This window comes from Pseudophryne corroboree, chromosome 11, assembly GCF_028390025.1.
Source record: "Pseudophryne corroboree isolate aPseCor3 chromosome 11, aPseCor3.hap2, whole genome shotgun sequence".
Classification (NCBI taxonomy): Eukaryota; Metazoa; Chordata; class Amphibia; order Anura; family Myobatrachidae; genus Pseudophryne; species Pseudophryne corroboree.
The window spans coordinates 117,450,815-117,475,598 of NC_086454.1; the positions used below are offsets into that span (position 1 = coordinate 117,450,815).

The 24,784-nt window shown below is 41.0% G+C and overlaps 1 protein-coding gene across 1 annotated transcript in view; it reads left to right on the top strand.

Annotated features, from left to right (window-relative positions):
* The window catches only part of LOC134969059 (uncharacterized), a 71,929-nt gene that overhangs the window by 39,287 nt on the left and 7,858 nt on the right, over positions 1 to 24,784 (top strand). Inside the window, exons 8-9 of the mRNA XM_063944758.1 lie at positions 4,356 to 4,391; positions 8,258 to 10,036. Of these exons, the coding sequence (XP_063800828.1) occupies positions 4,356 to 4,391; positions 8,258 to 10,036 (1,815 nt within the window). The remainder of the gene's footprint in view (positions 1 to 4,355; positions 4,392 to 8,257; positions 10,037 to 24,784) is intronic.

A 24,784-nucleotide genomic window follows, 5' to 3' on the forward strand; every position in this document is an offset into this window, starting at 1 on the left:
ATTTACAATTAACATATGATTAGAATGTACAAGTCTCCTTAGATGAATCCATTAGAATGTGAAGTTCTCTTAGGGTTTACAGTTACCAAATGTTTAGAAGATGCAAGTCTACTTAATTCAGATTTTTTGTTTAAATGTCACATGCTTTGAAGGTTCAAGTTATTTGGTTTAGGCTTCCAAAAATCATATATAGATAGGTAGGCAGTGGAGTTGAGGAACAGAGGAGATGGTGGTGTTGTCAACAGTGATAGAGAGGTCAGTAGGGGAGGAGACTCAAGAAGAAGGGAAGACAATGGGGGGAATTCAATTGTTTGAAAAATCGGCTGGGTGTCTGTTTTTTCCTATCTAATAGACAGGAAAAAACAGACACCCAACTGACTTCTTCAAACAATTGAATAACCCCCAATGAGTTCATGTTGAGTATGAGAGAGTGGGAGAGGAGGGGAAAGATCAAAGGATGAGAAGTACAGTAGAGTTGGGTGTCAAGTTCATAGAGGTGATGCTGGAGGACAAAGAAACTGATGAGTTTACCCAAAAAGGAGGTGTACAATAGAGAAGAATACAGGGCAGAGGACAGAGCCCTGAGGGACTCCTACAGGAAGGTTTGATGAGGGGTGGGGTGGAGGCAACAGAGGTAGAATCAGAGAAGGAGAGGTTGGTGAGTTAGGAGGTGTCAGAAAGGCAGAGGGTCTGTAGTGCGCACAGTAGGAGTGAATAGGCAGTATACAGTTAGGAACACACAATGACAATAAACAATAGGCTTTATCAAATGGCTCCATCAAACATCCAGCAGGCTGCACATTAAATGGAAGGTAGCAGACTGTAGCAAGTTGAACAATATGGATAATGAATCAATTAAGAGTAGTTTTCCAGAGACATAATTAATTCTGATGGTAACTAGTAATTTAAATAATAAAGTGTAAATGAGGTGACCTAATGAAAGCAGTGAATGAAAGGCAAGGCACCCCAGGCAAGCTAATTAACCAGGTGGGTGTAAAGATACAAAGATGTGAAGTATGGAAGGGTGGACATAGGAAGGGAAAGAGAGTGTAAGCTAGCCAGCAATGCAGGAAAGGTCCAGGAGTAATTAACATGGACAAGGGGGTCCAGCAGCATGGAAGGAAAATATAGTCAGGAGGAGCAATCACTGCACCCCCTCACAGCCCACACTGTTCCACCTCACAGTGCCCCCACTCACAGCCCCTCCTCACAGCTTACTGCTCTCTTCAGACTGCCTCTCTCCCACTCATAGCTCACTGTCCCCCAGGGCTGGCTGGCAACCTGTAGCCTAGGAGCAAACACAAGCAAATTGCCCCCCAACCTTTCTACCAACAAACTGCGAAGGAAACATTGGTGTCAAAAAACCCTGTGTGTGGTTTGTCCAATGTGGGTGTGGTTTAAATAGTCAATTATGTCAAAGATCTATAAACAAAAATACTTAACAGCCCCATCTGTGAAAGCAGAGAGCATTACAGTGACTGCTATACAATACACAGAGCATTCTAGTGAACGATATACAATATATTGACCATTCTAGTGACTCATATACAACACAGGGAGAATTATAGTGATTGATATACAGTACAGGGAGCAATTATAATGACATCAATAAAAAAGAGAACATTCTAGTGACCTATTCAAAATGCAGCTTTTGGTGACTGTTAACATTTTCATTGATTTGTTTGGATGCTAAAATTCTCACCAGACATAATGGTATTAATTTACAAAGGATTGCCCTGGTCACAGATCACAAAAAAATCTTTAAAATTCTGATTAATAAATGTAAAGTTCTACACTATGGGCCTGATTCAGGTTTGTTAGCAAAGCAAAAAAGCACACAACTGGGCAAAACCATACTGCACTGCAGGTGGGGCAGATGTAACATGTGCAGAGAGATTTAGGGCGGTATTCAATTAGTCCTGTTCCATTTTTGGCTGATAAAAACATCCAGATACTGCAAATAATGACCGATGGTCATTATCACAGTATCCAATTAGAGGCCGTTATCATCGACCGAAAACGGACCCGCAATCGTGCGATAGCATATGGGAAAACATATGCATGAACGGTGGTAGGGAAGCCGGCAGTCAGAAGATTGACAATGGCATCCAGAGGGGTTCAGTAAGTATACTTTCCCTCCCTACTTCCCGAACCCTAACTCTCACTTCCCCCAGACTAACCCTAACCATTCCCCCGCTGTCTAACACTAACCCCCCCCCCCTCCTGCAGCCTAACCCTAACCCTCCCTGGTGGTCCCTAAACGTCCCCCCACACACACACGCACACAGCCTAACCCTAACCCTCCCTGGTGGTGCCTAGACCCCCCCCCCATTCCTGTGGCCTCCCCCTAACAGTCCCCGGCATACTTACGATCAGAATGCCAGCTTTCGGGATTCTGGCGCCGGTCTTCTGGCAGCATGTCAGGATTCCGAAGCCGGGATTTTGTATGCCAGCATTCCAACATGACGGCATCCTGAACACATCCCCTTCATTATTAAAAATCACATGCCATATCTGAATTCCCTACAACTAGCTCCTCTCCCTTTCATTAAATTTCTTATCCCCAGATCTGAATCCAAACGCCTCTACTAAAAACCATATTAAGTGTTAAAGTAGGAGCCATTTCAAAAATACTGTAGAACCCTCCACTATTTCCTGTTTTAAGATCTTCTCTCCCAGTATAATCTAATAAAAAATAAACATTTATTTATTTTATAAATCAAACGGCGGGATGTAATGGCGTTCGAATTTGCCAGAGGTGTGGGTTGCAAAGAGTCCTTTACAAAGCATGGTTTTGCCTCGTAAATGAATGCCGCTTTAAAAAAAAAAGTCAGAGTTCAGCATCCCGCACCTCCGGCAATCTCGGACGCCATTATATCCCGCCAATGGTCTATCTGAACGCAACAGCGGCGGCCGGTACGCTATATCAACATTTAATGCCCCCAGTGATCCTCCTCCTGGTCCAGTGTGCTTGCAGTCTCCGTCCTCACTTGGCCTGCCCCTCCTTCCTTTGACACGCCCCTCCACTACAGCCAGGGTAGCTAATGTTATATACTGTGCCTGCAGCTGAGCTTGCTTTCATGCAGCGAAGGCACTAGCAACTCCCTTCCTTGCCCTGTGGAGAGGGAAGGGGGCGCGGCGACAGGGACATCTGGACCAGACCATCGGGGACTATCCTAATCGGCCCATGGACGCCATCATCAGCTGCACCATCGAAGCTTGCACCAATTCTATGGTGGGAGCAGTGTCTCTGGCCTCCTATGTCTGCAGATGTGCATCTGCGTACGCAACCACTTACACTAACACGCCCACCACAGTCCCCTAACATGTCCACTGAAATCAATCACGTGCACTGCAAATGCAAATCAGCACTTGTCGATGCTGATCCCACCCAACATTGGGTCCCGTTGCTGACAACGTCAAGCTGGGCATCTAATGTGTACCCAGAAACTGTTCTCTAGCGGGAGGGGAGGGCCCTCAATCAGTGGGGCTCACAAGGGGTTTTCCCCTTTGCCCCAGTGGGCCAGTCTGATCCTGTCAATGACACCTGATATTTATCTGTTACAATCCTGTGGTTGTCTGACTGGAGCAGACATGCAACATACTGTATGTGCTTATGGATGATATAATTACACTTTTTTTTTTACATAGACTACACCCAGAGCCGGATTAAGTAAGGGGGGGGGGGCTCTGGGGGTAAGTACCCCGAGCCAGAGCTGGATTAAGACTTCGGGGGCCCTCAGGTCTAAAATGAAAAACATAATTTTACTAACAGTGAGGAATTCAGTGCCGTTTTGTACTCACAAGGTGGCAATGGGGTGCTATTATGAGAACTTTCAGATTGGGGGTCCCGGGGTATTTACCCCCGGGTCCCCCCCCCCTTAATCCGGCTCTGCCCCGGGCCCCCCAATCTGAAAGGTCCCCCCACCACCAGCCACAGATTGGATCTATTAGCGACGTTGTCTAGTGTTTCCCCTGCCGGGCCAGGCGGTCAGCGGTCGCCCATACACACGGAGCGATATGACCGCTCATATCGCTCAGTGACGTCATGCAGCTACTGGTCGATAGTCCAGATCGAGCATGCATGCACTGCCGACAGCGACGATCATTACCGACCCACGGGGCCGCGCATTGATTGTCACTGGCAGCATACACACTGGCCGAGTAAATGAGCAACGCCGCTCAGGAAGGGGGAAAATGAGCGACATCGCTCATTTTATCGGCAAGTGTGTATGGCCTTTACATATTTCCCAAATCTGTTTCAGTGGTGACAGGTAAACTATGTTGTAAATACATGTATGAATATATGTTAAGAAACAAATATTTAATTAGTATTGGCTGTTTTTTTCTTAAAGGCGAAGTAACTTCTCATTCAACTTCATCTACACCAGGTATGTTTACCTATTTAACTTTGAAAATATAGTTTGGTCTAACAGTAATATAAAAGATCACACTGTAATGGTTCAATTGGGCAGAATTGTATAGTACTTCTCTAAGTATTGTTGGGAACTAAGTTTATGAAGAGGTGCCTTCTATATTACAACGGCAAACATAATATAACATTTGTGGCTGATGGAAAAGACCATCTCAGTACCATTAAGTTGCAGTTTCAACTGATGAAACTAACTCTAGGAGAGGCAATTCATTTTGGGGACTGATAAAACATTCATGAGAATGCAACCTATTAATTTAATAGGAACTAATAATAATAATAACAACAACAACAACAACAACAACTAGCTGATGTGCCCAGTTTCCTCCGGGCAAAGGTTTGCTGGGCGGAACATTTTACCCATTTTCACCCACTTAGAAGTTGAATTTCAAAAACTCCCTGCTTAGTTGGTTTCTGCAAATGACATTCACAGTTTCCAGACCACCCAGCAGGTCACATGGTCCAAGTCACCCAGCAAGTGCACAGGGAGAGTTCACAAACTATTACATTACAGTGGTGGACCAACATTTTTTGGAATCTGAAGCTTGAACGATTATGGGGAACGCTTAGCAACCACCAACAATAGGGCAACATCCAACGAGGTCCAAAGAACCTTGCTGCTCTTGCAAGGACCTCGAGGCCCAAATGGCAGAGAACGGGGTAGTGGGTGTAGTCCTTGAAAATGGGCTATAGAGGGGGCCCCTTCACACCAGCAACAATGTCTGGGTAACCGCTGTCATCTTCTTCAATGGGGTTGAAGATCACCACAAGTTTTTTCCGCTAATACCCAATGGCTGCAGCCTGTGTCTACGTGGACAGGTCAGGTATTTGGCACAGTGAGTCTGCGGGGACAGATGTGGTGGGTGACAGGGCAAGAGTCTGTGAGGACATGTGTGGCAAGTGACAGTGACCGGTGTAGTTACATCAACCCTCCCTCCCACCACTACACCCCTTGCCCCTTTCATTTCTACCTCTCAGAGCACTCCCCCCTTTAATAATTACCTAACAGCACCCTCACTTCATTGATCACCTCACAGTACCCCTCCCTCCCTTTCACTAAACACCTGACAACACACACCTCTCAGTGGCACCAAAATGACCTTCTCCCCTCTCATTGTACCCAGCCTCCTTCCTAGGCTGGACCCTCTCAGGCTCAACCATTCCTGGGAATGTCACAAACAGTTCTGTAAGTTGCCAGGAATTGTAGTTTGAAATGGATACACGTTTCACACAAATCACAGAGTAAGACTACATTTCCCAGCAGCTCCCGTGGTACTAAGCAACACGCATCCAAACTGTAAGTGCTGCTATGCTGTACTAGAAGCCTGGTTATCATGGTGTATTGGTGATGAGCTTTAACCACACAGTACATAAAAACAAGACGTGATAATCTGATTTTTGGGGTTTTTCAAGGCAACAAAGAAAGATACATACATTTGTGCATTTCACGGAGACAGGATAAAGAAGATAATCAAACAAGTCAAAAGATGAGACAGGCATAACATGATGTCTCTTGCTAATAATAGTACAATATAATAATCAAAATGATTCTGCATGAGAGGAGGTTTACACCTGCACAAATAGTATATAAAGAGAAACAGTAAAATAGAGGGGATAGACAAAGAAGGGTCAGGAAGGACGAACTGGGAAGGGAAGAAGGGGAGGGACATAGGGTACGAAGTCCGTGATGGCTTAGGCCATAGCAAAGCATTTCTGCAACAGGCATAAAATAATATGAGGACAAAAATTATAAGAGGATTCACAAATCAGGTCCGGTGAACAAATGTTAATATAGTAAACAAGTATATTTAAGGGTCAGTGACGTAGTAAGAACCATTTGTTTCTATCACTTAAATAACTTTAACACACACATAAAAAAACAACAGCAATAGTGTTGAAAACTTCACTTATTAAAAAACAAGTTCCTTCAGGACCTCTCCGGGATTAGGTGCTCTGAAGCTTAAGCTTCATTAGTTTCATAGTAGATCCGCCTCTCGTGATGCATTATAAATGGCAGATGGGCGTTTTGCCACATAACTCTGAAATGAAGCAATCAAGTACAATGCCAATATTTTACAGCAAATCTATGGATCAAGACCTTTAATTTGATATATGATATGATCTATCTGCTCAGACAACGACATCATAGAAATATGTCACTCAAAAGTTGGCCTTCTGCTATTAATATATAGATGATGATAATAATAATAATAATAATAATAATAATATACCCATTTATTATTGTTTGCATTGTTATGCTTTGGGGAGAAGATAGTGGAGGTCAAGGCACAAGCCAGTGAGCTAGGCCTAAGGTGGCCAATCCCGGGCCATTTTTTCAATACGGGAATTGGGATTGAAAAATGATAAGTCCCGGGAATCCTGGGATACCCGGGATTGGCTTCTCTTCAATGTGTCCCGCATTCTCCCTGCCCTGCCCAGCCCAGATGACTCACCCTAATCTGGACAGGAGGGAGGGTGGGCCACTTGCTGTGAGATGCGAGACAGTGCAGGGCAGTGGTGAGGTCCGGCACAGACCGCTCAGCACACATCTCTCCCCCCGTTCAGCACAGCGCGGTGTGCTGAGCAAGAGTGGGGGACTAACTTCACACAGCAGAGAAGTGAGAGATGTACTAGATTGTGTCAATCAGTACCTGCGATAGCGACGTGCGGGACAATGCATCGCTATGTGGCATACACACTGAGAGATCTGTGCTTAATTTCTGAGCAACCTAGTCAGATTGCTTAGAAATTAAGTTCGGATCTCTTCGTGTGTACCCCTCTTTAGTAAATATACCCCTAATTTCAGTTGGTTCTTAACAGCTTCCAGTCTTCCCTGGGTGGCACAGAGGTAGTTTGACTTCCCAGCACCAAGGTTATTTCTTTACTTCTCACCAGAGAGTTCTATCTCTGTGTAGTTTGCATGGGGGGTAATTTAGTCCTCATCGTAGATGTGCTAAATTTGGCACATCTATGATCAGTTTCTCTGACATGCGGGGGGACGCCCAGCACAGGGCTAGTCCATCCCGCATGTCAGGCCATATCCCCCCCACACAGGTACAAAAGCATTGCATGGTTGCGATGCTTTCGTACCTGACAAGTAGCTCCCTGCCAGCGCAGCTCCTGCACGCTGGCAGTGGTCAACCGCCGCATCCCTGGTCGCAGCAGGTGCATGTGACATCACGCAGCCGCCGCGGCCCGCCCTCAACAGTCTGGACACACCTCCGCTGTCCGGACCGCGCCCCGCCATTGGCGTTCTAACGCTGTTGGCACGCCCCCTCCCACCCCTGACCGCCTCTGCCTGTCAGTCAATCAGGCAGAGGCAATAGCACCAGTGAGATGCTTTCGCATCTCACTGGCTGCACATGCACAGTGTGACCGCCGTGCGTGCGCATTGCGCATAGAAATTCAGACTGCGACCACAGCCACTGCAGCGATGCAGTCTGAATAACCCCCCTAGACCCTCCTTTTTGTTGCATTGGATTGCTGTGGGTGCAATGGTTGCCACACACACACCAAAGACATGTTAAATACGACAAAAATTAACCCTGGTGTTACTTTCTGTGATAGGACTTATGCAGTATATTGGGAACTCCACATTGGCAAGAACATATGGGAATGAATAAGCATTCTCTGTAAATAGCTGGCACTGTGCGGGTGATACAGGATATAAATCACTGGCAATAATAAATACCATTACTTTTCTCAATTTCGCAAGTTTCATGCTGTTTTATTGTGGCAACAATAAGGATCAGGCTGAATACACAGATTTTAGGATTTTTCTCAAATTAAAACTGACAAATGGTAATTGATATTTTCCCTCTACAGCATCCACTGTACGAAGCAGTCCTACTATAACAACGCCAGCAACTACAACACCCATTATAACCACAACACCATTAACTACAAGTCCCATCACAACTCCATCAACAACAAGCATCCCTCCTACCTCCACTACTTCTAGCAGCACAACCCCCTTAACTACCACACCAATTCCTCCTACAACACCCACACCAACATTAACAAGCATTCCTGTTACCTCCAGCAGTACTAGCAGCACAACCCCCTTAACTACCACACCAATTCCTCCTACAACACCCACACCAACATTAACAAGCATTCCTGTTACCTCCAGCAGTACTAGCAGCACAACCCCCTTAACTACCACACCAATTCCTCCTACAACACCCACACCAACAATAACAAGCATTCCTGTTACCTCCAGCAGTACTAGCAGCACAACCCCCTTAACTACCACACCAATTCCTCCTACAACACCCACACCAACAATAACAAGCATTCCTGTTACCTCCAGCAGTACTAGCAGCACAACCCCCTTAACTACCACACCAATTCCTCCTACAACACCCACACCAACAATAACAAGCATACATGTTACCTCCAGCAGTACTAGCAGCACAACCCCCTTAACTACCACACCAATTCCTCCTACAACACCCACACCAACATTAACAAGCATTCCTGTTACCTCCAGCAGTACTAGCAGCACAACCCCCTTTACTACCACACCAATTCCTCCTACAACACCCACACCAACAATAACAAGCATTCCTGTTACCTCCAGCACTACTAGCAGCACAACCCCCTTAACTACCACACCAATTCCTCCTACAACACCCACACCAACAATAACAAGCATACATGTTACCTCCAGCAGTACTAGCAGCACAACCCCCTTAACTACCACACCAATTCCTCCTACAACACCCACACCAACATTAACAAGCATTCCGGTTACCTCCAGCAGTACTAGCAGCACAACCCCCTTTACTACCACACCAATTCCTCCTACAACACCCACACCAACATTAACAAGCATTCCGGTTACCTCCAGCAGTACTAGCAGCACAACCCCCTTTACTACCACACCAATTCCTCCTACAACACCCACACCAACATTAACAAGCATTCCTGTTACCTCCAGCAGTACTAGCAGCACAACCCCCTTTACTACCACACCAATTCCTCCTACAACACCCACACCAACAATAACAAGCATTCCTGTTACCTCCAGCACTACTAGCAGCACAACCCCCTTAACTACCACACCAATTCCTCCTACAACACCCACACCAACAATAACAAGCATACATGTTACCTCCAGCAGTACTAGCAGCACAACCCCCTTAACTACCACACCAATTCCTCCTACAACACCCACACCAACATTAACAAGCATTCCGGTTACCTCCAGCAGTACTAGCAGCACAACCCCCTTTACTACCACACCAATTCCTCCTACAACACCCACACCAACAATAACAAGCATTCCTGTTACCTCCAGCACTACTAGCAGCACAACCCCCTTAACTACCACACCAATTCCTCCTACAACACCCACACCAACAATAACAAGCATACATGTTACCTCCAGCACTACTAGCAGCACAACCCCTTTTACCACCATACCGATTTCTTTTACTTCAACAATCACAACAAAACCTCTCTCTGTAACCGCACCAATTACACCTACAACTAGTAACACTACAACACCATTAACCACAAACACACCACTAGCCACATCTACTTTAATAATTTCAACACCAATTTCAATCCCAGTTACAACAACCATCAACAACGTCACAGGTAAGAATATTTTATACTCAATATTGTATGTATAATGTATTTCTAGGAGGAGCCTACTGACAACTTAATGGAATATTATGCAACCTGTATGAAAAAAATGTAAACGTTACTGTAGACTTATGATGTTCTAGAGAATTACAGAGGTAAAGGCCCTGTGCATATTCAGTAGCGGAATTACTACAAGGCAATCAAAGCAGCTGCTTAGGGTCCTGCTGGTCCCAGGGGGCCTTCCAACAAGGTTGCATAAAGGGCATTTCTGGCTGAATGCTTCAGGCAGACTGTCAGTGAGTAGACAGCTGGTGGGTGCTGGCTCCAGTGCGTGCCTGTGTCTGCAGTATTGTGCGTGTGACCCGTCATGAAACACGTGTATGACATCAGGTGTAAATTTACTAGAGTGGCAGTTTTGTAGAACGGATGATGTTGCTCATAGCAACATGAGGTCTTCCAGTGTATTTTATTACAGTGTTTTTTTAATTTTGTATAACATTCACCTACTTCCAAAATGATAAACCGGTAGGGGTGGGGCTGGGGTCGGCCTACAATGTTACAAATACAGTGTATAACATCTTCCTGCTTCCAATTCCAATCAGTTAGAGGTGGGGACAGGGGGTGGACAATGTTATTTTAAGTACAGTGTATAACAACCTCCTGCATTAATCATGGCTGGGGGGAGGCACACACTGACTGGTGATATATCATTATGATATTATGCTCTATTTTTTTTTTTTTTAAGTACTGCCGTTTATAGGAAATCCCTGCTACAGTCAGTGGGGCACTGATATATAATCAATACAGTCACACTGACTGAGGGTGTAATAATGGGTATTATAAGGGATGGGGGACCTGCTAGGCTGCGACAATCAGTAAGGGGGGAGACACATGCATATATAATACAGTCAAAATTAATGTGATTGTGTGTATTATTAAGTAGTATTACAGTATAAGGCAAAGGTGCCTGTATTATATATTGGTGCCCTTATAATACCCGTTATTGCACCCCTCAGTGATTATATGTTAGTGCCTTTAGTGTGACTCCATTCTATGCCTCCCCCTCACCGCTCCTCCCTGATTGTAGGAGGCACTATAATCAGGAAGGGGGGGGTGCACTGATATCTAATCAATACAGTCACTGGCTTAATAGTGTAATAACGGGTATTATAATATGCTGATATAAAATATGGTCAGTGAGTGACAGGGGATACTAATGAGTTTATTCGGCTGCCGGGATCCCGACCTCTAGAATGCCACCAGGGGAAGGGGGGAGGTGCCAGCGCAACAAAGCCCCTTGCAGGTTCTATTCCCACTCTATGGCGTCCGGGATCCAGGGGACATGATACATTCAGTGAGGGGAACACTGATCTAAAATGCAGTAACTAAGTGGTGTAATAGTAGAAATTAAAGGGGGGGGGGGGGGGGCATGGGGCAATCAGTAAAGAGAGTAAAGTAATATACTGTAATAAAGTATAAGGAGGAAAAACAACAAATAATGTGAGGGGCACATATCAGGAATAAAAAATATACTGCTATGGATTGTTTGAGGGAGGGGTCCTAAATCGGTATCTTGCTTAATGCCCCCTGTGGACTATATCCACCTATGATTGTTATATCCTGATCCTATACTGTATGGGTAGATATCATAGGGGTGTGATATAGCACATAGACAGTTAAAAGATAGACAGTCATTAGGTAGACACCATATGGTCGACAGTCAAAAATCAGAGAGGATCAAAAGTCAGACAGTCAAAAGTCCGACAGGGTCAAAAGTCAGATACACACAAAAAAAGTTTGTAGTTTTTTGTGTTTTTAAACATTTTTAACCCAAATTTGGTGAAATTCGTCCCCTCGCGGGCTCGCTACGTATCGGGCTCGGTGTCTCGCTTCGCTCGCCACAACTTTGCTAAAAGGGAATAGTTTGTGACATGTATATTAAATTAGGCAAAAGTTGTAAAAAAAAAAAAAACACAGAAAAGTAAAAAAATATATGTTTTTTTTGTGACTGACTTTTGACCCTGTCTGACTTTTGACTGTCAACCATATGGTGTCTACCTAATGACTGTCTATCTTTTAACCGTCTATCTATAGCAGAGGTTCTCAAACTTGGTCCTCGTGGGCCCACACAGTGCATGTTTTGCAGGTCTCCTCACAGAATCACAAGTGAAATAATTAGCTCCACCTGTGGACCTTTTAAAATGTGTCAGTGAGTAATTAATACACCTGTGCACCTGCTGGGTTACCTGCAAAACATGCACTGTGTGGGCCCACGAGGACCAAGTTTGAGAACCTCTGATCTATAGACTGGAATCTATATCATAGGCACCCCCTAATGTCTGGCACCCCCCCCACTGACACACGCCGGTTGCTGACTACTGCCCCCCTTCCCCCACTGCCACCTGTCAGGACTGCATTACTGCCCGGCTGGCGGAAGCCCGGGTTAATCACAGGGGGGCCCTGCCTCAATGTACTGCGCGATCGCAGGGGCAGCTTGGTCTGCTGGGACTCAGGGGCTGTTTGCTGGCGGGCCAGTCCCCATTGCTTTCTTTCCTTGCCGAGCTCCCCCGCAAAGTGGACTAACTACAACTGCCACTGCTCAAGCCTGAGCCGCGGCAGGTTGCTATGCAATGTATGTATACTGGAGTCCGCTGGGGAAGCATTACGTTCTGACACAGAAGCAGCAGGCAGTGCGGGAGGGCAGCAGGAGCTTTGTGCAGTGCCTGATCTGGATGTCAGATAGACATGCCATCATGATACTCCCGTCCAATGTGGCTCGGCTGGTGCTGGACGTGTACCCTGGGGAAGGGTGGGGGGCATAAAGTACAATATACATGTCATTACTCTGAAACCCGTATGGCACTGTGCATAATAATAGTAGTAGCTGCCATCATTCAGTGTTGTTGTTGTTATTGGTAGTTGTAGTAGTAGGCATAGAGTCACTGCTATTATACAGTATATTGTTATACTACTAGTATATTGGTTGAGGGGTCTCTACTCTACCGCCCCCCCCCCTCCCCCCCCCCCCGAACTCCCATCAAATACACCTCCATCCATACACTTGCCCAAGCTGCTATTACCCTACCCTCTTTGCAGACGCCCAAAAAAGGTCCTGGGCTTAATAAAGAAGGAGTCTTTGCTTAGCAGGATCCCTATTACGTCACTCTGGGGGGCGGTCCAGCATCTCCGGAGATGCTGTTTGCCCCCGGAGACTAGGCTGGTGTAGTGCCGGCTCTTAATCTGCAACAGGAGGCGAGTGCTGCAGGAGATTACCACACTGCAGTACCTGGCTCGTCACTGTAGAAGTGCTAGCACTTTGGTGTCACCCCTTCCGAGGGTGACAGCCTTGGTGTGGGCCGCACCCCCTGAAACTGGGTTGTGATGCCACTGGGTAAGGTGCATATGGAATAGGAATGCCAATAAGTGGTGCTAGACACGCCCCTCAGATGATGCACCCACTAATAAAATGTGCTACGCACGCCTATGGTAGATATACTTATGCTGTGCTGACCCAAGAAAGATAATGGGGCTGCATTTTTATTACCAGTCTATTAGATGCCTACAAAGTATTGAATCAGGATATTAAAACTTGTGCACTGCCATTTCTTTGTTACTGTCGTCAATGTGCTTGCAAAGTTTTATACAAGTAGATGAAATGAGGAAACAAGAAACTTACTGAAGACAATATATATATATATATATATATATATGTGTGGGTGTGTGTGTATATATGTGTGTGTGTATATATATATATATATATATATATATATATATATATATATATATATACATACATACATACATACATACATACACAGACATATACGAGCAGTCAGATTTGACTGCTGTAGCAAGTAGTAAAGCGAACCACTTTCCGTCAAACTCATTTTTGACAGGTGGGAACGCCCCTAATTATGCAAACCACGCCCAGATCCTCCCCTAACCCCGCCCAGATCCTCACCTAACCCCGCCCAGATCCACCCTTAACCACTCCCCTAACCAAGCCTCCTGATACGCCCACTTTTCATTCCCTTCTACTGGTATTTTATATGAAATAAGCCTACAAAATCAGTTATAAGCGCTTTTTATACATTGTGCATTATCACTGATGATGCAACGTTGTATATTATTTCCAAATGATTTATAAAATAAACTTGCGAGCTAGGAGTTAATATTAATAATATTATATGAAGAAATCATTCTGTGTTTAAAGTATTTTCTTCTTCATACATTCACTGTGGTTCTGGGATCCTCTTACACGCTGAAAGTCCGGAGGGGGGATTATGAGTGGCCTGTTGTTTAAGATAAATGCTAGTAATGAGGGCTACCAGCACCCAACATCACTTGTGTAATTAGATAAGAAATTGCTAACTTTAAAAAAAAAAAAAAAATGCATATTACAAATACTCAGCAAAACACAGTACACGTTTTTTTTTTTTTTTTTATCAGAGTGCTGATGCTAATAATAATAATACGTTTTACACGTCTATTTGTAATATGCTGGTGCTTCATCTTTTTGACTTCGCCCTTGATATTTTAGGAACAATAGTATATATTGTATATGAATCAATGTTTTGGCTCATAGAACCGTTATCATGAGGTATATTGCAAATATGGCTTGTTTATAATCATTCTGATGTATAAGTGTATACTATTCCCAATTGATTTATCACTGATGATGGAGCGTTGTATATTATTACCAATTGATTTATAAAATAAACGTGCTGATTCGATCATGATATAATTTTGCATTCTAAAATGATTTTTAAAATGAGTCATTGCTGGAGGACGTATTTTTCTTTCTTCATACAGTCACTGATCTAAATATCTCACAGAAAATGGGTTGTATGATCTAACCATTATTTCAAAAAATATATACTTTATTCATGCTGGACATGCTCAGACATGTATATATATGTATTGTTTAAAAAAATATTTGCATTATTTTTGCAAACATATGTAGAAACCGCATATTTGTGCTTAAGTCGTAGAATTTTTTTTAAATATGTGCATTTTTGTTACATCAATAATGTAAGTTTATTAAATGTTAATGATATATTAAAGAAGCCTTGTTATCCATCACAAGAAGCAAATCAAAAAAAAAATTCACTGATTCTGTAATTTTAACCAATTTAAATAAAGGTTATATTTTATTTTAACTCATTGTTTAAAATACCTTTTTTTCCCACCAAGTAATTGCTGGTGGGTTGCTCTAATGAAAGACCCTTACAAGACATGTACTGTGCCAGATAAGACTTTACTTACAATTCTGTTACAGGACATCTCTATCCTACAAAGTGATAACAACTGTTTAATATCACATTCATGTCTTTCCTTGAAATGTAAGTGTACATTGTACTTATTGTATCCTCTTTTCATTTTCTGAACATGCTCTGCAAAATGATCTTTCACAGATTGCTGCAAGTGCTGTTCACTAATTGTGTACTGCAACTCTAGTAGTAGTATAACATCTTGTTCACTGCTGGTTAATACAGTATGTGTATTTTCGTAATAAAAAAAGTATATTTGCATTTTTGTTACATCAACAATACACGTTTATTAAAGGTTTATGATATATTAAAGAAGCCTCCTTGTTATTCATCACAAGAAGCAAATCAAATAAGTTATTTACACATATATTATATTACATTTTTACTATGCCAGCACTGCTATTATATATTTGGTGCCACAGTAACTAAACAGGATGGGAGAACAGTGTTATTGTGAGGCTGGACATGACAGGACAAAAAGCAGGCAGTGGTGATACAGTATGAAGTAGAGATGGTTCAATCTGCTGAAAAGCTCTTTGAGGTATGAATTTCAGAAGGCTGTGTATTTGGAATGGATGCATGTTTTTATGTAAAATGTGTGGTGTTATTGAGTGTAGATTGTGTTAGAAAGTGTTCAGTGAATGTACATGAACATTAATGTATCCACAGCAAGAAATCCACAGTTCCTAACATGTTGCTGCTTTGATGTAGCATATAGATAATCATTGATATATTTTTGTTACAGTACATATGATATAAAAAAAAACTAAAAAAAAATTCTAAAGTAAAAAATGAGGCTCCATTCAGAAACAGTAAAATGTAAAAATAAACAGTATGTAGGTTTGGTGCTTTTATTTTTGTAGATGTTGGATTGCCAGAAATAGGTGAACTTTTCTCAGGTGTCTGTTCATTGTAACATGTTTAACTTTTTTGTGTGGAGTCTATTTTATAAATATAGTACAATATTCTTGTATTAGAAAATAGCAGAACAGTGAACAAGGAGCAGCCAAGTTGTAAAAACAAAAGATTTCACTTTTGCATCTTTAAATGCTGCAAAAACAATGAGTATAATTCCACTTAATTCAGGAACAAATCATATTTTGCAGTTCTCTTTAAGGATACGTAAAAAAGACCAAAGCAAATGCAACAGGACAACACAGTGTGACCAAGTATGTGGAAACCTACTCACATGTATTAAAGCCATTTAAAACATAATATAATAAGCCACCATACAGCAAGTTACCCCTTTTTGTGTAAGATTTCTACTTGATGTAAAGATGGCAATGAGCACTTCAAACCTACAATGCCCCTATCAAATTAGGTGCAGCTGGAAAATCCTACAGTCAGCAAAAATGACAAATACTTTTGATCCAAGGGAGCTGGTGCCGGTAGTAAACGTGATGTGTAAACAACTCTGCTAATTATCTAAAATATATGTGGAGTTTTCAGAAAACCAGAAGTAACATGGCCGCCAAACCAGAACTGCAAGTATTCCAGTAAGCATTCCAAGTGCTCCAAACAGAAAGTAATGTGCCCATTCTTACACTGCATTCTAAAGACTTCAACAGGAAGTATATGTGTCCATTCATGCGGTCCACACCATTACTAGTGCAGGAGTTGCAGAGCACACGATATGATAATCATTAGGAATCTTCATTTTAAAGCTTTGAGTTCCATTGGCACCATGAGTTTTTCAAAGGATATTTGTTGCATTCAAAAAAAGATTTAAAAATATACAGTACATTAAAATAAACATAATACATAAATAGGTTTTTTTTCTCCAAGTCATAGGGCGATCACAAAAGTCTCTTACACGACATGTGTCGTTTTAGATAAGAGCTTAGATACAACACCACACCTTTGTGCAAAATTAACCCTTGGATGGTGCAATTTAGAGGAAGATTGATAAAGTCCCCATTTACATTATCCCAATATGGTATATTACTACTCTATACCAATATTCTTTACAAGCCAGCATACAACTAATATGGAATGGATCATGTTGTGCAGTAACTTAGAGGAAGAATTATGTATTTTATACCCAGAGAGGCACTGGTTACAGATACTCAATGCAGAGGAATGGCACATTAGGTGTAAAATTTAATATTTGTTTCTACACAGGGCAGTGGTATCTGCAGCTCCCACACACCGCTGTGATTTAGCCTTCTGGGATATTACATGATGATAGACCCATTTGAATTTGCTATTAGTATTACCATTGGAAGACCTGAAAAAATACCAATTGTCGCAGTAACAGGCTTATCTATATATCTGGCATTGGAAAGGTATAGCGGATGAAATGTAGTTCATAGGGGTTGTATTCTAATTCTACCTTTTCAGATTTTATACAGCATTAGTGGTTTATCTGAATGGGCATAAAAAAATATCTCCTTGTTATACAAGGCATTGGGACTGTATAAGAGTTGAAATGACTCCAAGAAAAAAGGGGTTGATACTGCGTCCCACTGAGTGCCATCAGAAACAACAATGCTGTAGCAATTCCTGTCATTTGTAATAGTGGTTAAATAGACTTTAATCTGTGTTATCCATGGATATTTACATATGTATACATATGTATGGTTAATATTATTTAAAGCACATTAATTGCCAGTTATTGATTTATAATTATTTGTATCTCTACATCTACTGTAATTTATATATGATAAATCCATGTTATCCATCTGGAAATAGTAAACTTTTCTTACAGTTGTTATCAAAGGATATATAATGTAAAGTTCCTATCAAATTTTCCATTAATATTTGCTTTTAGTAATAATACTGGACTTTGCTGTGGCAGTTTGCTAATATATCACCACTGGACTATGAAAGCGGTGTTGAAACGTTTATAAAATGAGATTACTTACATTTAAGAAGAAATAATTTGTGAATGAATCCTCTCAATCATGGACATATTGTGTTTAATTTTTGCATAATGTTATTTTACAGATTTTTCCAGCAAACTTAATGTTAGCATTGTAAACGTGTGCTGTCCAATAGGCACACAGACATTTGCCCTCAAGGTTTACAGTCCCTGAGGCCCTCCACAGAGGGTTGTATGACTTTTTTTTCATTATACTGTGTGTATTTAGTACTTATTTTGACTGTGCTTGTATAGACTGTTATTATATTAATGTGTGTGTTAACGTCAGGTTCTACTTAATCACAGTCGCAGCATGGACAAAGTTGATGACGGCTTCCCTCCTGTTTTTTAAAATGGTACTGAAGAGCTTGGTGCAGACAGACACTTTTTGTAGCTGTTTATGGTCGAGAGAGAAGAAAACCCACTACCACACTACCACCTAGAAAATAATTTTACTATGGGGCCTCTACCTTAACCAGAGGTTTTTGTTTACATTGCAAGTACCAGATACACACCATCAGACGCTCTAAGGTTTTGAAGGGGCTGTGCAGACCCAGATTGGTATATAAAAACATTATTTACAGAATATAGTACTACCAATCACATTAAAGGTAAACATCTTACTACGTATGTTGTTAATTGCTTCATTAAAGCAATCATATCAAATGTAATTTTATTGCATAGTGCAAAAGTACCCAACAAGGCAGAAAACTGTAATGTTTATTTCACATAGCTCAACATAGTGCTCAGTGCACCGCTGTAACCAAACCATGATAGCACAATAGGTGAGAAAGCAGCTGTAAGCATGACACACTTAGTTTGCAAGTATACAAACCTGGCAACAGAAACTGTTCACACATAAACTCCTATCAGACATTTATACTATTACCTGTGAATCACATGGCTTCCAGCAGGGGCGTAGCCAGAACTTTGTGGGGCCCATAACAACATTTTGAAGAGGCCACTGTCCCAATGGTTCTAGAGAGACACCTCACCACAGAAGTTGTTCATTTTATGCCCATATAATAGTGCCCTACAGTATTATCTAATCCATAGTAGTGCCTTAGTTAATGTATTCCCTATGCAAAAGTTTGTAAAGCCCCTATGTATCATCCAATGGCGAAAAATGGTTATAACACATGTAACTGTGACAGGGAAGTTGAGCCCCTCTCAGCTCTGGTCACCATAGCAGCTGCACTCCCTGCACCGATGGTAGCTATGCCCTTGGCTTCCAGCTTCCGTTAGAATGAGCATGACTGTCACATGTGACTCTGTATTAAAAACTGGCAGATCCCTGGAAATGATGATTGCAAGCACTATTTCAATGCTCTGTAGTTGGTTTTGTCTGAATTGTACTCACTAGTAAAGTGGTACCCAAACGCGGGCCTCAAGGCACCCTACAGTCCAGGTTTTAGGGATTTCCATATGTGGATTTCATTTATTTATTTATTTATTTATTTATTTTGACATATATTGTGCCTGAGGAGGAGGGTAGCTATATGTTTCTGCAGGCAATGGCATAGTTTAACTTGTGGAATAGGCAGGCCTCCCAGCTCGTATAGAACTACAAGGCACAGCAAGCACTTCTAGTCATAGGGCTTGCAGTTCCATAAAAGTTGTAGAGCCACAAGTCTACACTGTATTGACGGGGCCTTAGTATTAATATTGTTATCATTTATATGGTGCCACATGGGTTCCGCAGCGCCTAATAAAGTACATAAACAAGTGAGCACAAGAAAACAAGACTAACAGTACAAGAGACTGTAGGGCAAATACAGGGTATATAATAATTGCGGCATCAGGGGACAGGACGCTGAAATTATTTATTTGTATCTCAGATGTTATAAATAGCTTTTGTGACTTATGTTATTACATTGTCAGATTTACATGTAGCTAGTATTTTACATAGTTGTCAACAATGTGTGGGGGTAGCCCGCTGTATGTCAGCCATTTGTAGAATTGGTCAAGGATTGTTGACCTGTGTGGTGGTGTTTTGTTTATTTTGTTTTTTTGTAATGGCCAAACCAGGTGGTTGTTGTTTTTTTTTAAATATATTTTATTATTTGTTAGATTTTTTATTTATTTATTAAATGCAAAAAATACATTGTAACTTCTGCAATCATATGATGGGGGACCGCTGTCTGTCTCATGTAACATCTTGTCTTGCATATACTGTACAGCAGTAAATTTAAAATGTTGTTCAATAGTTAACAGTTGTGTACTATTAGTATATCGTGGCAGCTGTTTACACTGAAAAAGCTAGAAGTTTCTCAACGCATGTTGCCATATCAGTGTGAAAGCTGGTCCCACAGGCCTAGTTTATGGTCTTCTGTTCTTTGGGATTTGTAAATGAATATTTCAACAAAAAATGTCAAATGAAACTTAAACCGAAATGATGAAGATTGCCAGGAAAAAATACACACGTTCCCATCGGTAACCATGACTGTAATAGGAAAAAAACAAATGACATCAAATTTAGATCAAATTTATATCAGATAATAATTGTTTTGATATTAAGAAGTACAGTGCATGAAAAAAGTATTTTAAATGCGTGTTACATTTAGCTTACACAATGCTTTTTACAACCCACTGTACTTCTTAATATCAAAACAATTATTATCTGATATAAATTTGATCTAAATTTGATGTCATTTGTTTTTTTCCTATTACAGTCATGGTTACCGATGGGAACGTGTGTATTTTTTCCTGGCAATCTTCATCATTTCGGTTTAAGTTTCATTTGACATTTTTTGTTGAAATATTCATTTACAAATCCCAAAGAACAGAAGACCATAAACTAGGCCTGTGGGACCAGCTTTCACACTGATATGGCAACATGCGTTGAGAAACTTCTAGCTTTTTCAGTGTAAACAGCTGCCACGATATACTAATAGTACACAACTGTTAACTATTGAACAACATTTTAAATTTACTGCTGTACAGTATATGCAAGACAAGATGTTACATGAGACAGACAGCGGTCCCCCATCATATGATTGCAGAAGTTACAATGTATTTTTTGCATTTAATAAATAAATAAAAAATCTAACAAATAATAAAATATATTTAAAAAAAAACAACAACCACCTGGTTTGGCCATTACAAAAAAACAAAATAAACAAAACACCACCACACAGGTCAACAATCCTTGACCAATTCTACAAATGGCTGACATACAGCGGGCTACCCCCACACATTGTTGACAACTATGTAAAATACTAGCTACATGTAAATCTGACAATGTAATAACATAAGTCACAAAAGCTATTTATAACATCTGAGATACAAATAAATAATTTCAGCGTCCTGTCCCCTGATGCCGCAATTATTATATACCCTGTATTTGCCCTACAGTCTCTTGTACTGTTAGTCTTGTTTTCTTGTGCTCACTTGTTTATGTACTTTATTAGGCGCTGCGGAACCCATGTGGCACCATATAAATGATAACAATATTAATACTAAGGCCCCGTCAATACAGTGTAGACTTGTGGCTCTACAACTTTTATGGAACTGCAAGCCCTATGACTAGAAGTGCTTGCTGTGCCTTGTAGTTCTATACGAGCTGGGAGGCCTGCCTATTCCACAAGTTAAACTATGCCATTGCCTGCAGAAACATATAGCTACCCTCCTCCTCAGGCACAATATATGTCAAAATAAATAAATAAATAAATAAATAAATGAAATCCACATATGGAAATCCCTAAAACCTGGACTGTAGGGTGCCTTGAGGCCCGCGTTTGGGTACCACTTTACTAGTGAGTACAATTCAGACAAAACCAACTACAGAGCATTGAAATAGTGCTTGCAATCATCATTTCCAGGGATCTGCCAGTTTTTAATACAGAGTCACATGTGACAGTCATGCTCATTCTAACGGAAGCTGGAAGCCAAGGGCATAGCTACCATCGGTGCAGGGAGTGCAGCTGCTATGGTGACCAGAGCTGAGAGGGGCTCAACTTCCCTGTCACAGTTACATGTGTTATAACCATTTTTCGCCATTGGATGATACATAGGGGCTTTACAAACTTTTGCATAGGGAATACATTAACTAAGGCACTACTATGGATTAGATAATACTGTAGGGCACTATTATATGGGCATAAAATGAACAACTTCTGTGGTGAGGTGTCTCTCTAGAACCATTGGGACAGTGGCCTCTTCAAAATGTTGTTATGGGCCCCACAAAGTTCTGGCTACGCCCCTGCTGGAAGCCATGTGATTCACAGGTAATAGTATAAATGTCTGATAGGAGTTTATGTGTGAACAGTTTCTGTTGCCAGGTTTGTATACTTGCAAACTAAGTGTGTCATGCTTACAGCTGCTTTCTCACCTATTGTGCTATCATGGTTTGGTTACAGCGGTGCACTGAGCACTATGTTGAGCTATGTGAAATAAACATTACAGTTTTCTGCCTTGTTGGGTACTTTTGCACTATGCAATAAAATTACATTTGATATGATTGCTTTAATGAAGCAATTAACAACATACGTAGTAAGATGTTTACCTTTAATGTGATTGGTAGTACTATATTCTGTAAATAATGTTTTTATATACCAATCTGGGTCTGCACAGCCCCTTCAAAACCTTAGAGCGTCTGATGGTGTGTATCTGGTACTTGCAATGTAAACAAAAACCTCTGGTTAAGGTAGAGGCCCCATAGTAAAATTATTTTCTAGGTGGTAGTGTGGTAGTGGGTTTTCTTCTCTCTCGACCATAAACAGCTACAAAAAGTGTCTGTCTGCACCAAGCTCTTCAGTACCATTTTAAAAAACAGGAGGGAAGCCGTCATCAACTTTGTCCATGCTGCGACTGTGATTAAGTAGAACCTGACGTTAACACACACATTAATATAATAACAGTCTATACAAGCACAGTCAAAATAAGTACTAAATACACACAGTATAATGAAAAAAAAGTCATACAACCCTCTGTGGAGGGCCTCAGGGACTGTAAACCTTGAGGGCAAATGTCTGTGTGCCTATTGGACAGCACACGTTTACAATGCTAACATTAAGTTTGCTGGAAAAATCTGTAAAATAACATTATGCAAAAATTAAACACAATATGTCCATGATTGAGAGGATTCATTCACAAATTATTTCTTCTTAAATGTAAGTAATCTCATTTTATAAACGTTTCAACACCGCTTTCATAGTCCAGTGGTGATATATTAGCAAACTGCCACAGCAAAGTCCAGTATTATTACTAAAAGCAAATATTAAGGGAAAATTTGATAGGAACTTTACATTATATATCCTTTGATAACAACTGTAAGAAAAGTTTACTATTTCCAGATGGATAACATGGATTTATCATATATAAATTACAGTAGATGTAGAGATACAAATAATTATAAATCAATAACTGGCAATTAATGTGCTTTAAATAATATTAACCATACATATGTATACATATGTAAATATCCATGGATAACACAGATTAAAGTCTATTTAACCACTATTACAAATGACAGGAATTGCTACAGCATTGTTGTTTCTGATGGCACTCAGTGGGACGCAGTATCAACCCCTTTTTTCTTGGAGTCATTTCAACTCTTATACAGTCCCAATGCCTTGTATAACAAGGAGATATTTTTTTATGCCCATTCAGATAAACCACTAATGCTGTATAAAATCTGAAAAGGTAGAATTAGAATACAACCCCTATGAACTACATTTCATCCGCTATACCTTTCCAATGCCAGATATATAGATAAGCCTGTTACTGCGACAATTGGTATTTTTTCAGGTCTTCCAATGGTAATACTAATAGCAAATTCAAATGGGTCTATCATCATGTAATATCCCAGAAGGCTAAATCACAGCGGTGTGTGGGAGCTGCAGATACCACTGCCCTGTGTAGAAACAAATATTAAATTTTACACCTAATGTGCCATTCCTCTGCATTGAGTATCTGTAACCAGTGCCTCTCTGGGTATAAAATACATAATTCTTCCTCTAAGTTACTGCACAACATGATCCATTCCATATTAGTTGTATGCTGGCTTGTAAAGAATATTGGTATAGAGTAGTAATATACCATATTGGGATAATGTAAATGGGGACTTTATCAATCTTCCTCTAAATTGCACCATCCAAGGGTTAATTTTGCACAAAGGTGTGGTGTTGTATCTAAGCTCTTATCTAAAACAACACATGTCGTGTAAGAGACTTTTGTGATCGCCCTATGACTTGGAGAGAAAAAACCTATTTATGTATTATGTTTATTTTAATGTACTGTATATTTTTAAATCTTTTTTTGAATGCAACAAATATCCTTTGAAAAACTCATGGTGCCAATGGAACTCAAAGCTTTAAAATGAAGATTCCTAATGATTATCATATCGTGTGCTCTGCAACTCCTGCACTAGTAATGGTGTGGACCGCATGAATGGACACATATACTTCCTGTTGAAGTCTTTAGAATGCAGTGTAAGAATGGGCACATTACTTTCTGTTTGGAGCACTTGGAATGCTTACTGGAATACTTGCAGTTCTGGTTTGGCGGCCATGTTACTTCTGGTTTTCTGAAAACTCCACATATATTTTAGATAATTAGCAGAGTTGTTTACACATCACGTTTACTACCGGCACCAGCTCCCTTGGATCAAAAGTATTTGTCATTTTTGCT